Below are 17,889 nucleotides of genomic sequence, written 5' to 3' on the forward strand. Positions count from 1 at the left end.
GTTTTGTGTAATAAACACGGATTTATTTGTTAAACATTTTGTAAGTATCTGTGCTTTATGAGACCACATTTTTGTTTTGTTTGTATTTTTAAGTTTAATACAGCACTTAATTACATTTAAAAAAAATCATACTTTTAAGTAAAAATACTTAAGTAAAGGAAAATGGTAGATTTTAATGTACTCATGGATTTAAAGTAAAAAAAAAAACATTTATTTATGGACTGTAGTGGAATAAGTATGATGTGCTTCATACTGTAGGAAAGCATTTTTTGTCCAAAGTACTCTGATAAAGAAAGATAGATGTACAGATATTTTAAAATGTACTTGAAAGTAAACATGCTTAACTATCCACCTCTGGGAATAAAAGTTAAAATATGCAAGTCTACTTTGATCATGAAAAACAGTGCGAGTATCGGATCAGAATCGGAATCGGCAGATACGCAGAATTCAGATATCGAAATCGGATCGGAAAGGAAAAAGTAGTATCGGTGCATCCCTACTTTAAATATATGAAGGATTCTGTCCGGTGACTTCTGGTTTACTTTAAACGGTCCAAAAACAACATCAACAAAATAAAGTTAAGGTTACATTTCATATCCCCAATAAACAGATGTTTGTGTGGTGATGTGTGAATGAACATAAACAGACAGTGTTGTTGTGGAGAGCGTCTGAACAATGACAACACAAACGGTCTTCTTTTTCAGTCAAGATAAAGAGAGAGAAACAACAATCTCTCCACTCCATCACCTCCAAAAACACTAGCCCGCCGTTTGGCAGTCGTCCATTTGGACAACAAAAAGGGTTTTTCCTCACCCACATCTCCACGCATTCAGGTTCTCCTACAAAAATCTATTTATAGCCGCTGGCATGAAATGCAAACCACAACTCGAGCACATAACCACAGCAAACAATAACAACAATCAAGTCTGATCGCAATAAAAAAAGAGAGAACAGCGGCTCTGAGGACGAGAGGCATTCTGAGGTCGGTCAGACTGAAACTAAATCACCTCATTCACTTTAAATGTGTAGGGCTTTAAAAACCTTGTTCCAACCCAGACGGACGGAGGGATTGTGTGTGTGAGACGAGTCTGTAAGTAGGTCAGGATCCAGACTGACATATAGAGTTTAATACATGAATTCCTCCAGCAAACATTAGTAAAAATATCAAAGAATACCTTGTTATTTACATTATTCAAATATCCAACCAACCGTAAACAATGCAGAGATATTTCATTGGTTGGTTTTTCCAGCGCACATAAAAACATTTTATAAATCAACCCAGGATTGTGCTAAGAGAGTAAACAGACAGTTTTTGGACTATTTTTGTGATGTTAGTCATGTTTTGCTCTCTGAAGATGTGAGCTCACGAGCCAGATGCCGTCTAACAATGGAATATAAACAAACCAGTGGATTGTCACGCTAAGAAAGGCCAGCGCTCTAGGAAGAAGTTTCCCATGAACCCGTGGCTTACGGGGCCTCCTCGTGGCAGGTGGTCACGATTGGGTTTTCCATGACAAAAGCGTGACCTCCGCCACCCCACGACCCCACAAAACATCTCACATCTTCTCACACAGTATCGCTCCATCAATGACTGCACACTTCACTGAAATCACAGCATTCAAGATTAAGCCCATAATAAAACACACATTCATTTAACTCTGCTAATACGTGTGTGAGACTAGCTACTAACTCATACAGCTCGACTCCTTTTATATCCTAACATTTCTGTCAAGACACATATAAAGAGTTTGGTTCCAAAATGAGATAACTTCATTTTTCTTAATGTTATTTAGCTGTATTTTGGGTGGAATTGGACAATAAAAAAACATGCTTTTTGAACAATTTGAAAAACGCAGTTATATCATTTTGGAACCAAACTCTACATATAGACTTCTCAAAAAATTCCTCATGAACCATTTCAAACTCATGAATGAATCACAAAACCTTTGATCTCCATCTCCTTCTGTTAACATTAGCATGCGTTCAGCTTGAGCAGAGCAAAATATTTCTGCCGCTTCTTTCACAGCAGCTCGACGCAGAAGAGTGACGGCCGCTGATGTCTGATGACAGCTGGACCTCAAGATGGAGACGGAGAGGTCACGAGAGGAGCCTGGGAGTCAGGATTATCCACAGAACATCTCCATCTGCCCCGTTTCCATCTGAGCCACACCAGAGCTGTCACCCACTAACATTGCTGTCTGCTCTGTCAGGTGGAAAACAGCAACAGCTCGGATTCATAATGGACCTTAAAACACCATTTATGCTTAAATGTGTCAGCTCACACGCTGCAGTTTCTTATGTTCAATGTGTGAGCTCTTGAAATTTAAGTGGATTTTAATTGGCTGTCAAAAGGTTTATCGTTCATCAGCTGGATAAAGGTGACGCCAAAAATATTGTTCCTCTTTTTACAGCTGGCTGTGAAATGTGCCCTAAGCGAAATTGAGTTTCTACATAATGTGACTTTATTAAAAATGTCTCAAATATCACAATGCTACAGAAAATCTTAAAGACGAGCTTGATTTCATTTGTAATAATCACATTATCAATTTAATTTAGGTCGAAGTGTGATGACGTGAACACTTTGTAAAGATGACACCTTAAACTTTAAAGAAAGCACAAGCTCAGAACATCACACCCACAAACCCTAAAGTTTTTTAGGACACTTACACAACATCAGCACACCAGCTCATCACTTCTGGATGAAGATGCCATCAGTATTCTGTGTGTCCAGCGGGCTCGATTCACCCCTGCACCATCACAGCAAGACACCAGAGAACAACAAACAGCCCACAGCCACGGGACATCTCTGAACACAGACCGGCCGAAACAAAAGCCCAGGGGGGTCACTGCAGGGGCCAGACGGCGCCCAGACACGCAACAAATGCCTTCCAAAGACAACACACACACACACACACACACACATGCAATCTTCACACAAGAGCTATCAATCGCGTGTTCAATGGGGTCCAACCTCCTTTCTGTTCTATTCTTCGCGACAGAAAAAGGAAACTTCTGTTACTAATAAAATCAGAACAGATACACAAAACAACCCACAACTCTCATGTTGAAGGTTTAGCTCGATACTGTATTCCATACATTTTCACCTGCAAAACGTGCATACGTGTGTCTGCTAACATGTGCTCAGAAGACAACTCAAGCGATGCTCGTCTCAATGAGAACACAACACTTTCTGTCAACCGTAAACATTCACAAACCAGTCTTTTCATGGAACTTTTGAGCAGCAAACCACGATGCACAATGAGGCCCGTGCGAGAGGTAACGCCTGAGAAAAATGTGTGTTTGCGTACGGCACAATGCCCGTGTGGCCTGAGCCCAGATAAGAGTTATCTTTGAGAGTAAACAAATGACACCGGGAGAGAGAACACCATCAGAACTAACACAACATGATACATACTGTTAACAAACCTCGTACATTAGTGTGTATATATACCACACACACAATAGAACACGAGAAAGATGAAATTACATCACATTCACACACAGAGGCTGATCAACTGACAGAAACAACACCTTTATTTACTAAATCTTATTGAAGAAAGTTTGCATCATTGTCTGAAAATGTCACCTTGTTGATAAACTTCAGATAACAAGGTGCTTCAAAGCTCTACACAAATACATTCTATTCAAACCCCACATAAATATAACAAAATATGAACAGAAAAGCAAGGACTTGACAGATGACACATATAAATCATAGAAGTTTTTTCCACGCAAGATGTCAATGTAATTGAGACTTAAACCAAAGTTAAATAAAATTTATCACAACAAATAAAGAGAACATTCAGCAGACGCTTTTATCTAAAGCGACAGACTGATTTGGACAGAACGGACAGATTATTACCAAAGGTTTCCAAAAATAAAGTTCACACATGCTGTCGAAGAAAGACTTCCATCCAAAATGATATTACTAAAGATGCGCCATACTAGATCTCCCCACAAAGGATCATACACATATGATCATACAAAGAGCAGAACTCTCTAAAGGCCCCAGCATCATAAAACACACAAAATAAAGCTAGGTCTAAATGAATGTCACAATCCATCGATAAATCATCACCTCTTTCCAAACTCCTGCAAAACACTGTACAGTATATCACCTTCCGCTCGCTTCTGCTGTGAGAAACAATAAATAAATCTCTCTCTTCTGCATAGAAACAGCCTGACATCACTTTCTCCTGTGCATTACGGCTAATACAGTGAGCACTCAAAGATCTGAACGTTATTTTCTTCATCGCTCAGATCAGAGAAATGTGGAGGAGATGAGAATGAAAGCGTGGAGAGAACTGCTCATTCATGACTTCCACCATCCTCCACATCCAAAGAGAAAGTCAATTATAATCAATCAGAGCGAATCCCAAAACATCATCTCATGTTTGGATAACATTTCATCTTCTTCTGTAAAGAGCTGACACAGCACAAAATACAAAACACAAGAGGGAGATTTGAACACACGCATTACCAGACCTCGTGTGAATAACGCACATGAAATTCACAACACACACCATTCAAGCGATAAAACGTGTGAAATATTTAAATGTTTAGGAACACAAACACATTCCACAAATTCCTATTTCCATCAAGTTCCTGAGCATCGCTCAAAGACAACTTAACATAAACAAACAACAGAAGTCACAGATTATTCCTGATTATTCCGTGACATTAAATCTCCATTAAACTCCAACAGCATTTGACAAATCACAGAATTCTGATCCCATCATCCGAGGACATGAATCGAGTTTATCAATATCAACTGCGTGTGACCTCAGCATCCTCATCGATCAAACCAAACCTGTCAGAGGACCATGAACACCAGCTTGTGTTACCACTGTCCTCCACTAGACAACACCCATCCTAAAATAAAACCTGTTCTCTCTTCTCAAAACAAATCATCACAAGGCAAAAAATAAGATCTTTACATTATCTGCTTCTAATGTCACCTTCATGATGCTTGTGGTTTGTGAGCGGTTGCCAGGTGTTGGTTAGCGGTAACTAAGGTATTCCAGCATATTGTATGCAATAATGTCTTTAAATGGTTACTAGACAGCTGCTATGAGTTGGGCTGTCAGAATTATTAAATAATCATCTCATCGCAGTTATTTGACATCATCGCAATTATTTCAGTTAACCGCAATTATTGTGAATCCTCAGAACACAAGTCTGATCTGCAGTATCTGTTGCATTTTACATCCACTGTCCTATATGTGCACTTACAGCTACATTCAAATGTCATTTCTCCATCATTTCAGTTGTGATAGCTTTATATATTTTTGTTGATTTGTTTAGTTTCCATCTACACATATCTAGTCTCTGTTAAGGTCGCTCTACAGTTAGGGCTGCTCAATTATGACAAAAATCATAATCACAGCTATTTTGGCCACTATTGAGATCCCGATTATTTACTACTCACTGACTTTTGAAACATAAACATTTTCTATAACTGGCTTTTAAACTGTGAATTCAACTGAAAAATAACTGTAAAGAAACAGCCCAAATGAACCACTGTAAATGAAAGCTGTGACTGTGCTTTTATAATACAACAAAAGAGAAGATCCTTGCAAAATGGAATGCGTTTTCCTCCATTATTTTGTGTTTGTAATTGTTGAAGGCCAAAACTGACGATTACGATGAATTTTCCATTAATCGCACAGCCCTACTCTACAGTAAATAAAAGGTTGTAATTCATGAAATTTTCAGATTTCAAAAGTATATATTTTCTTCATTGAATAAATAAATTGTCATTAACAGTTATATTGTCAAAGCCTTAAAACAGACAATCAATCGGCATTTTCACAGCCAAATTTCCTAATCGTAACAGCCCAAATTATGAGATTTTAATACCTAGAGAACAACCCTCTAAACTAGACTATGAGATATAAAAATATTCAAATAATAAAGATGATGGTAAACATAGTGATGCTTCATTTAACAGGTCACTACAAAAAAATATGTACTGTTTCTTTAAATTCCGGCTCTTGCTTAAAGCGCCCCATCCCCCATTTCCCACAGAGCCCCCCCATACACACTCTCTCTCTCTCTCTCTCTCTCTCTCTCTCTCTCGCCCAGCCCCCCACCCATGTGCTGCAGGCTGCATCCATAACACAACATGCAAACAGTCATATATCCCTACAGATCAGCACTTCTCATCTCTGCTCCTGGAGAAGCACAGAATGTCTTTCTTTCTTTAACACCTGATTTAAACCTTCAGCAGAGATCATTGATCTCATCTGAGAAAAGAGACATTATAAATGTGAAGTTCTGTGTGTATTCATGACCAGACACATTGTAAAGCACAGCTGTAGATGATTCTGGAAAGTGTTGGTCTGTGCTGGACTATATGGTGGCTGTTTTCAGCCCAGAGAGGAATTCCACCCCACCCCACCCCTTCACAGGTCAGATCCTGTGAACAAACAAACACACAGCTAAACTACATCAGGAGAAACACACAGATCTCACACACAAGGCAGTATTGCAGATTTGTAGGAAAAGGTCGGCAGATATAAATTCTGCTCTACAGAGAAACAATTCAGAGTCATTTGTTTCCACCGACTGAACTGTTTAAATGCCACACCGGCCTCCGCTGCTTTTTAAAGCACCTTTGTCTCAGCCCGGGAATCTTGGAATGTTCAATACAAACAACATTACACAACACACACACAATGGCCAAACGTCAAGTTTCACAGCAGTCTCACATCATGCCAAAAGCATTTAACCACCCACCAAAAACATGTGTAAAAAAGAAATGGATTCAATTCATTCAATAGTTTCATGTTTATTGATATTAGCATAATCTTGATCATCATCATCTATAATGGCACTTTACAATTTCATTCCACATTATTTTTTATTGCCTCTTTCTCAATGGATTTTCCTTACATAAAAACAACAAACAACTGACTTTGTTTGTTTCAATTAGAAAATGAAATGCCATATAATAAAAAGCATAACATGAAACTTCTTTTCAGAAATGTTCTTATTATTCTTTTTCATTTATTATTCTTTCTTGTGCCAAATTACCCTGAAAATTGTGTCACAATGCAGCAATAATCATCATCATCTAAAATGTTGTGTTCAACTTTAAATTGAAATCTATTAAGTAAAAAGTTTATTAATATAGTGATTAGAGAGTTTCAAGAGATCATACAGATTCATTTTTATACCGCAAAAAACTAGGAGTAAAACAGCGAAATCAGTCACTCTTCCAAGATATTGTTTTTTAAACAAAGAAGTATCAGACGTGAAGTGAAATGACCAGAAAGTACAACATTAAAAAGCAATAAAAACTGTTCAGTCTGATGATTTTAGAAAAACAATTAACAGAGATAAAAACTCAATTTCTCTTACAAACTTAACTTGAACTTCGTCTGTCATGTCACAATAAAACTAAAATCTCAATCAACTACTGAAAGACAAAGCGTGTGAAGTTTAAGTTCACATCTGCAGTGTTTTCTATCAGAATCACATATAAAACACAAAAGCAAAACACCAGAACAAACACTTTCTTCAAACAACTATATAGACTCAAGTTCTCAGGCTATGAAAACGAGAACAAGTCAAACACAACAACAAGAGTTGATCCAAGATGACTACAGGACAACATGAACGACAGAACTTACAATCCAGAAATCAAACAAAGACGAAACATGATTAAAATCTTGTTTATCTGACACATCAGCTGTCACTGAAGAGAATTCTGTTCCTCTGTATCCATACACCTGACAGCACATCTCACACAGAGACTGTTGATGATGAGTGTAAAATAATGTTATTGAGCTCTATAGATCCCCCTCCACCCCCAAAACAACAAAGCATCCTAAAGCCTTCATCTGAAGAATATAGGACAGCTTACAGGTATAAACAAGTCACATCTGAGTCCATACTAAAATACTAAATATCAAAATATTCCAAGCACAAGGAAACCAATGACAACCAATGCATTTTACTTATTAATGTACAAGCACCTAAAATCACAGATATAGAATTCCAAAGAAAGCCATTTACAGAAGAATCACAGAAATGTCCTCATTTAGGATTTGAGTCATGAATGTACCTGTGTGAATGATGATGAAATCTGAATACACACACACACTCACTGTCCTGATATGATAGAATGCTTCTGAACGAATGTGATCACTACAACACACATCCATAAACATCCATAAACACTGAGAATAGATGTTTTCGATGAATGTTATTTATCAGAAGCCGATCTATTCACAACTAACTGATGAATCGACACTGACAGCAGAGACTTTAGTCAACAAACAAACAAACACATCACAACCCATGCAGAAATGATCCATCTGACGCTCATACATGTTACAATCACACGATGAATGCAAAATGTGACATTACGTGTACAAATGTAACAGTAAATGCTGAAATGTAACATCAAATGTTGGAAACGTAACAATGTGACAGTAAATGCTCGAACTGTAACAGGACTATTCCCCCAAAGCAAATCAGCGAAACATAAAGCAAATGTCACTTTTCTGATCAATATTTAGAGTTTTGATGAGATGTTGATTACGCGACTCACCTGCACACAAAGTTCCCAGAAGAAGTGCAAAAGTGATCCGGGAAGCGAACATATTCCTCTAATTCCTCTGAAACGCTCCAGATGTTCTCCCGTTCAGTCTCTTCTGCTTTACAAACATTCAAAACGACAAACTCACGTACATGCACGCATGCATGCAAACACACACACACATTCACGCACACGAGTGACCGTCGGCCCGATGTCCACTCCACTGATCAAACTTTAACACATGGAAAATCCATCGGGAACAACGGATATTCCCGTCCAAACGCCTTACGCGTGGATTCCAGCATTAAACAGCGCGGATTTTCATGCACAATCTGTCCACGCGTGGATCTTTAGCCCGGGCAGTGTGAGAATGTCTGGACGTGCTTCGACTCTACCGCACACAGAACTGAACTGAGTCCAAAATGGCTTCGGAGAGCTCGCGGAACACAGCCAGCAGAAACCGCTTTACTAAACGCACTAAGGCGAAGGTCTAGCTCGTGCATATTCATGAGGTTCGACCAGTCGTGCACCGTGATTGGTCGGGCTCAAGTCAGGCTGATGACGTGAATAGACTCTCCCGGAACGTTGCCAGGCGATGTCAGCACGAGCTGATAAATATTCACGAGCTCGTCCGTGGCGGTAGTAGGAATGGGAATTTCGCAGCAGGGAAGCCCGGATGTTAAAACACAAAGAGAGAAACGCACTGTGATGTATAGCGTTCAGCACATATATGTCGAAAACACACAAACTGCACATAAAGCCTGCTGCTGCTGCTGCGCTTTCATACAAATATGAATAAGAGAAAGGAATTCTTTCACAAGACTGAAAACGAGGTGTGTAAATAATCTGATTAATTGTACTGCAATTGGCTTCTTTTTACTTTCTTTTTTAAATGTTATTACCCATAGATAAACATACTGTAGTATATAGTATGTAGTATAGTACACTGTAGGAAAATTCTGACATACTATACTTTTTTAAACCTTACTGTAGCCAATTTAAAAGTATAAAGTATTTACTCAGTTTATTGATTCACAATAGTTAATTCGACAGAAAACGGTTGTTTACATTTAAAACAGAATGTACTGTATACTCATTTTTTTACACTGGTGTCACAAAGTCATTCTTTAAAATAACTTTCATACTTGTTATTATCTAAAGAACTCTTAAAAGAGACACTTTTAGTGTATAAATGAGATTTGTATTGTTATGAAGAAAAAGAAAACTCAAGAAACTGTAACCATCTGAAAGACATTTGGCTCTTAATCAGCGCATCTGCATTAGTGCACCTGCACATTTTTCTGCAGGACTCAGACAGACTGAGTCGTTTTCTGTCCCTGCGGTCGGTTATTTCTCACGATGACAGCAGTCACATTAGAGAGGAGAGAGAGGACGCTCTTAAAACCACACCGGCTCGCTGAGATTGAGAGATGAGTGCTATTGTAGCCCGTCCAAAATTCTGCTAAGTAGGTCTGCCAACAGCACTTAGCCAAATAAAAAATATGACAACCTGGATAGAGTCATTACAAGCGGCCACATGATTCAACACAAAGCCAACACTGTAGAGAAAGCATTGATCGCAGGCCTCTGATGCTAAGAGCCACAGATCTATAACACACCTGCTGTTATACTGAGCTCATGAAAATCTGCACACATCTCCAAATGATTTCCTCATGTTATAGTCTCTTACTATAGTTCTGGATCATTCGAGAGCCACATGAAATCATGTCATCCTGAGGTTTGTGTTTAAAGCTAATTTCTTACAAAAGCTTTTTTGGATCTAACTGAACAGGTCCCATTATTTGTGTGAAACTAATGTAAGATTATTTTATTTGAAATGATATAATCACATGAAAAGCTTGTTTTAAGCTTTTTTAACCCATCAGGGCTCTAACTTTGAGTTTTTTGACCCATTAGCTTAACTGTTTTTCTGTTCAGGCTCAGTGAACATTAAGAAAATGCTGAGAACACTGCCTGCTTAATGAAATCCTGCCTCTTCAAAAGTCCTGAAAGCCACATAAAACAGGTGTAAAACCGGTTGCCATGACAACCATGACCCTCAAGTCCTTCTGGAATGAAAACCCTTCAAACTCGACACACGGCCCTTCATGGATACGTCCCCTCCGTGCGTACCCTCGTGCACGTGAAGATTCAATTCAAGTTTGCTTATTGCTTCATTTCCAGAAGTATTCAGTGTCACCATGATGCGTCTCACTCAATGGAAATGTACAGTACCTCCCTGATTGAGATCACTTATGGAAGTTTGTTCTCCTGCAGCGTCTGCCTTCATGCAGCCAGAATCATCATAAACTTTCTTTTCACTTTGCAGAGTAACATCAAGGTCATGGGTTCAGATCAAAAGGAACACACGTGATGATGAAATGCCACTTTAGATAAAAGCATGAACATAGATGCCGAGGCTGAAATATGGTCCAGTGTCATAAGAATCAAGGAGGGTTATGATGAACATTGTCATGTGTGGAAGCTGAAAAGTCCTTGGGTAACCAAAGCTCTCTCCGATTCTGATATCAGGTCAAAGCGCTGCTGATTTTATCAGCTGTGTGAAAGCAGAAACACTTCCATCACCGTGAATGAAAAGTGCCACACAGCCTTCAGCGTCTCACATCACTAAACCCACTGCTGAAAACACTTCACTGTGTGGATCCGTCTCTGAGCTTTTATATGATGATTTAAGAAGAATATGATCAACAAATACATTAAGTGTACCAGTAGAGTGAAACAGGTGGACACACACACATAGTTTTGTGTTAATGCCATCTTCCTTGTCGCATTTAGTTCACATAGCCTCGGGCGATACCGTGATTCTGTACTCAGGATAAAAGAGCGTTGAATAAGAAATGAGCTCCTGTATGAGGACAGTCAGGGTCATCCCCCTCAGCATCATACATGCAGTAATAAAATCTCTCATATCATAAGAAATGTGAGTCAATGCTCTGTGCTGTGGAAATTATAAAAAAATGAAGAAACAAACACATATACACACAAAAGAGTAACATTTACATTGTCATTTAGCAGACACTTTTATCCAAAGCTACTTACAAGTTGGGTAAAGAATGGAAGAAACATATAGGAGATGTACTCTAGGAGATGAAATATACACATCTACAATAATGTGAAATATTTCACAAATGATCAACAGGTCTGCTCAAACACAGATTGTGTTTTTCTGTTGAAGACATGAGCGGGCACACCTCACTTAAAATCCCTTAAGCCACTGAATTTGAAGACAGTTTTCAAGCATCAAATCCATTCAATAGATCCATCCACTTATTCCTCAATCTTGTTGACCTGTTTTCTGTGTCACATTTAGCACGTGCGAGCCGGTGTGATGCTCACATGAGGTCATGGTGTTCAGAACTCTTCAAACTGTAGATTTTTTTTCTATATTTGATAAAACATGAATATTTTTTTTCAGTATTGGAAATCTAACAAACAGCCGTCTTAATTCTCTGTGTATAAGTAACACAGATTCATTACAAGTAACAGAATATGATCAGCTGGCAATTATACTGTTAATATTCATGTGCATGTACACATGGCCAGTTTAATTCAGGCTACACTGCGTGAACATGTGTGTGTTAACTAAACATACTGAATTATATTAAAGTATACAATGATACCATCATAAATGTTTCAGCTTGTTAAAACGACAGGTAAAAATTTAAGAGGTCCTGCAGGAGATTCAAACTCTCATACATACTCTCACATGAGGTGAATATTGGGCCATCAACAGACTGGAGAAATATTAGATCACTGAAAGAATATCAAACGCAAGATGAATCGTTCAACGTACTCTCTTCATTTGTTATTCAAATATCAGCAGTTACACATCAAATCATTTCTTCTATAAAGCTGCTGCACTTTATGTGTTTATGAGGCACGTGAGGGTTTGAGCATCCTTTCATTCATTTTCAATACTGTGTGTGTGTGTGTTTGTGTGTGTTGGACCTGTGGTGGTGTGAGTGTGTGTGGCTGGTTGAGGATGACAATGACTCAGTCTATGATCATTGAATACTGCAGTGAAGAGTCAAGAGCACAGAGGTCACACTACAAATGTCCCCACAGTGATAGTTGTGGTGATAAATTATTAATCAATGATTAATAAACATACTTATTGATGTTTATTTGAAAATGTAAAAATACAGACTGTTTTCTGTGATGGTTATTTGGGGTTGGGTCAGAGGAAGGCAACACAAATAAATAAAATACATACAAATCGGTACATTCCCACAATGTATAGAGACCTGTGTGTGTGTTTAGAAGGGTAAGTTGAGTCTGAAACACTTGGAGGAGTGTGTAAGCAAATGCCTACATATACATGAAACAAGGCAAAACCCTTTGTCTCAGTGATATCATAAAGTCGCAGAAATGCATTAAATGCTTTTTAAAGAGATTTTTTTGGTTGTGAGACTTGCATTTTAAAGATCTTTCTTTGTGCATTTGTAATTTTTTGGTGTTTACATGATAAAGAGCGAGGGCACGAGCCACATGTGAGGACAGAAGCAGTAAAGGAGAGAGAGAGATAGTGTGGCGTATCTGATTTATAGCTCACTACACTCATCAGGCGATGTCCTTAGGGGACGATGTTCTATTCTGTTCTCTAATGACTCGAGCCGAAGCTTCTCATCTTCTCCCAGTCCAACACAACACAACACACAACATAACACAACATCACGAAGAGCTCAGTGATTTATAACACATTCCTCTGCAAAAGTCAGACCTGTTGCCATTAGCTTCTGTGCATTAACAGAAAGGACTTGATTTAATGTAAAACACACCATTAACTTCCAGCTCAGAGATTCTTCTCCTTCAGAGCTTCATGGATTTCAATTAACAATTCATTTAAGTTTTAACTGTTGCAGGGTCTTTGTCAAATATAAAACAGAACATTTCAGTCATCGCTGACAAGAGTCTAGAGATGTGTGGATACTATTCTAATTATTCTAATAATTCTCAGACTGTTGATTACACAATTGACAACTCTGAGTCTGAGACAATGTTGAGATTTGATCTGAAACTCACATGAGTTTAGAAGAGAAGCATACAAGACTGTTGTTTTCTTATGGAGAAATATTTTGAAGAAGGAGACTTTAGTGAAAGGTCTTCATTTGCTCTGTGTTTAAACTCATTTAAACGCAGAAACTTAATAAAGAGACCAGCAATTCGTGAGTTGTGCATCATGTCAGAGGTTATTTGTGTTGAGGACCGGAAATTATTCATCAGTTCATCAGTTCAATTCATCAATTATTCATCAATCAAAAGTCAATATTATTGAAGATCTCAAACATTTTCCCTAAAATTTACCCAAATCCAGATTATTTAACCTCTACCATCAACATTAATTTTACCCCTTCAAGTTCATATATTCACCAATTACACTCTCATTCAATTCTGTTTTTCTTTCTCAGAAATGCATTTGTTTTTCCTCTGGTTGCCTCAATTTCCAGTGTCTCTGTTGAGGTAAAAATAGAATACATGAACTAAAATATCAGAATAATCTGAATAATATCAGACTGATTAAATATGTTAAAAGCACAGATGAGGAATATAATCTTCACTTTGTCTGCACAAACCTCAATCAAATAATGGAAATGTAATTCAGTCGTTTATCTGTTTCTTAATCTTCATTCATTGCTGGAGCAGCAGTAGTTAAACATGAGCCGGTTTAAGATTTCAATGATGTGATGAACAATATAATGCATCAAGATTTCATCTCTGAACGGAAAAGTTTCTTCACAGATAACATCTGTTTTCACAACAGAGAAGAACACATGAGAACATTCATGTCAATCATCTGAGATAAATGAGTGTTTTTAAATGACAGGATGATGATATTAGTATCACTGACCTGATGACAGTTTAAATCTTCGTTTATTACTGATGTTTGTACGGTCAAGACGTTGGTTTTGTGATTTGGACTGTTTGTGCTACAGACATAAAGAAAACATTAAAAGAACACTATTAGAACACTACATTGAACACAATGAACAGTATTCCTGCAACGTTGAAAAGAATCCATTAAAACAGAATTAAAATGTGGATATATTCTGCCTCAAACTGAAGATATTTCTTCAATCTTCAATCGTTTTGTAGAAGGAATGTGAAAGCAAGATATGGAGAGTTTGGTTCCAAATCGCTATAAATCCATTTTGATTAATTTGAGTAAAAATGTGTTTTCTTTACAAAGAAAGTGGCAAGATGAGAACCACTATTTTCTGTTTTAAAGTTTCACAAAGCATCTTTAGGTTCAAGTGACATAAAACAACAAAGTGAGTATATCCACATATGACAGCCTCTGAACTCAATACAATACTAATCTTAAATGCAGGCACAGTACTTAAAATACATTCAATCAGTCATTGCTCCTAAAATGAATTCAAATCTTTTTAATGCTATAAATTATAGCCTCATATTCTTAACGTCCTCACGTTCAAAGTCCAACATCTTGACCGTACAAACATCAGTAATAAATGAAGATGTAAACTGTCATCAGTTCAGTGATACTAATATTATCATCCTGTCATTTAAAAACACTTTTGATGGGTACGTTTCTTCCCCACCGCAGAAATCACCACAGGTTCATCAATGCCATCGAAATTACTCATCTTTTTGTTTGTTTGTTGAACACAATGTATAAAAGTAGATCAGGGAAACTAGGATGCCGACCGTTTTGAGAGCGCCGCCATTACTGTTTACTATGTGTGGAATGGTGTGCTGTGATTGGTTGAGCCGAGCAGATTTATCGCATTCTGTAGAGAAGTGAGACTGGCGTAATGTTATATTGCGGTTTGGAAAGAAAGGGAGAAAACATGACAGAATTACACGACGGATATCACATTTTGCATACAATTATAAAGTGAATTTTCAATACCGACCTGATACAAAACTGATTTTGGCGGAAACTCGTCTATAGCGTTTTGGAACCAAACTCTTCATATATCAGTGCATTTCTTGAAGAAACCACAGCTCTCTAATGTTCCCCAAAACACACTGAATCGCTCACTACATTAAAACCACATGTGTCTATAGCGATAAGAGATACCAAAGAACTTTAATGATCTTATGTGAACTGGACTGAATCCAGATCAGCTCTCAGCACGCATACACAAATCAATCAGATTCACTGCTGCGTCTTCATCAATAAACTCATGAGGACATTGATGATTGTGTTCAGTAATGAGGGTTCACTGCAGAACATTCTGTGCGTCTCAGCAGCTCATCCCTACAGATACTGATGTTAAAATCACTAAAAAGGGCCAACCAACGGCATACAAGTGGTCAAGGTATGTGCCAGATTCACTAGTGTCAAAACATCTTTATCTATTCTCATAGAAAACATTGATTGTGTTGAAACACATCAAGAGTCTGAATGTGTAAATGACTGTATATTGTAGAGGTGAAATCATCTGGATTTGAGTAAATGTGATGAGAAATGTTTGAGTTGATCTTGAGATCTTCACTAATATTGACTTTTGATAAATCTGAGCTCAGTTTGACACATTGTTGACGTCTCTTCTCAAACTCTAATGACAGACACATTTGCTAATGACATTTTCGTATGCCCTACATTGAATCTCAATGATGTTTTGAGAAATAATTGAGATATTAACGAGGCCTCATTTGTGATTATTCTTATCGGCAGCAATACAGAAACTTCCTTGAAGACGTCTGCAAGTGCTGGAAAGATTGAAGAAGTTGCCAAATGCTTTGACATTGTCTAAGATGTTTTGCTTACAAGACAATCTGTCAATGCTGTGACACTTCTGTGAGCTCACGGAGAAGAACGATGTTCATCACATTGACGTCAGGAGACTTCTGTGAGACCTCACTGTACATGCAAAAGCTGCACATTGTAAGACTGAAAAAAAGACATATTAAACACATTTACAGGCTTTAAAGGCCAGACGTTAAATGTGCACACATCTCACTCTCAAAGTGAAGCTCAAATCAATCCCTCTGTTTTTATGTTTCTGTCATAGCAATGTCAATATGAGTTTTGGGGCGAGAGGAGCTGAATGAGGTCAAGAGCATCATGGGGGTTACAGGCGGCAGATGATCCATCAATCTGAAGTTTTAAGTGTTAATGTCTCTCCAGAGGTTCAAGTATGTCTCAAAATGAAACCACAACCTTCAGAGACCTCAGTAGAGCAGATGATCATGTGACTCTTCAGGGGGACGTCCCATCGGGAGCATATGACACAATGGAACACAAAAGAAGATATTTTGAGAAATGTCTCAGTGGTTTTGTGTTCATACAATGAAAGTCAATGGGGTTCAGTGTTGTTTGATTATCAACATTCTTCAAAATATCGTCTGTTGTGTTCTGAAGAAGAAAGAAACTCATACAAGTTTGACACATGAGGATGAAGAAATGATGAAAGAAGCCTCTTTTTCTCTATAATAAAGTTCACATGGATATGTTTGTGCCTTTATGATGCACAAGAAGCTTATGAAACTCTAAGAGAAATCGACAAAACAAGATTTATCATTTCAGATATTCAGGCTGAAAATTCAATAAATTCAATCTTACCTGAAAGGTTAACAGGATCCTGTTCTCAGATGATGGGATGTTTGTTTTGAATGAATCATTTCTCTCAGTATGCTGCATGTTTGCAAATGTGTCGATCTGCATTCGCTGCTGGAATAATGACATTAACTTCAAACGAATTCATAATTCAAAGCGAGTACCATAAAAGCAGAAATGAAAAGATTTCATCACACACAGATTATCAATAACAATCTCTCAGAACAAACACACATCATGCGTCATCATGTACATGTGAAACCTTCATACTGAATCACTTCACACAGCGTGTCTCATATCTATAAACAGAAACATACAGTATCTGTGTCCTGATTTAATGCACATCATGAGTGCACAAACACATGTACTGACCTTCTGTTTCACTCTGTGTGGGTTTATATGAACAGAGACATGGATGATATCCACCTCAAAGCATCAAACACACTGACAGCACCTCACAGATCACACTGAATCTGATCATCTGATTCATACAAACTCATATCGTTCAGAGGTCAATGTGAAGGTCGTGAGAACAACACTGATGTGGAGGTGACATAAGCAGTCTCACTGAACTCTTTTCATAACCCTTCTCTCATAACTTTATTTCTGTTTGTGTTCTATAGGAGGTCTACTCTAGCCTGGCTTTACATTAACATACCAACATTATCACCGCAGACATTATTTACATTCTCTGCCCCCCCCCCACCCTGATACATTGTTATTCATGATTCTTATATAATGCAGACGTCTTACGTAACATGTTTAAGATGTGTCCAATATGAGCGGGTGTTGACTGAAA

General features: G+C 37.9%; 1 protein-coding gene across 1 annotated transcript in view; it reads right to left on the reverse strand.

The window, feature by feature from the left end:
* acvr2ba (activin A receptor type 2Ba) overlaps positions 1-8,973 on the reverse strand; it is a 31,271-nt gene extending 22,298 nt beyond the window's left edge. Inside the window, exon 1 of the mRNA XM_056738304.1 lies at positions 8,558-8,973. Within this exon, the coding sequence (XP_056594282.1) occupies positions 8,558-8,609 (52 nt within the window). The 5' untranslated portion in view covers positions 8,610-8,973. The remainder of the gene's footprint in view (positions 1-8,557) is intronic.
* Between the last annotated feature and the right edge of the window lie 8,916 nt (positions 8,974-17,889).

Source organism: Triplophysa dalaica, chromosome 23 (assembly GCF_015846415.1).
Source record: "Triplophysa dalaica isolate WHDGS20190420 chromosome 23, ASM1584641v1, whole genome shotgun sequence".
NCBI classification, from domain to species: domain Eukaryota; kingdom Metazoa; phylum Chordata; class Actinopteri; order Cypriniformes; family Nemacheilidae; genus Triplophysa; species Triplophysa dalaica.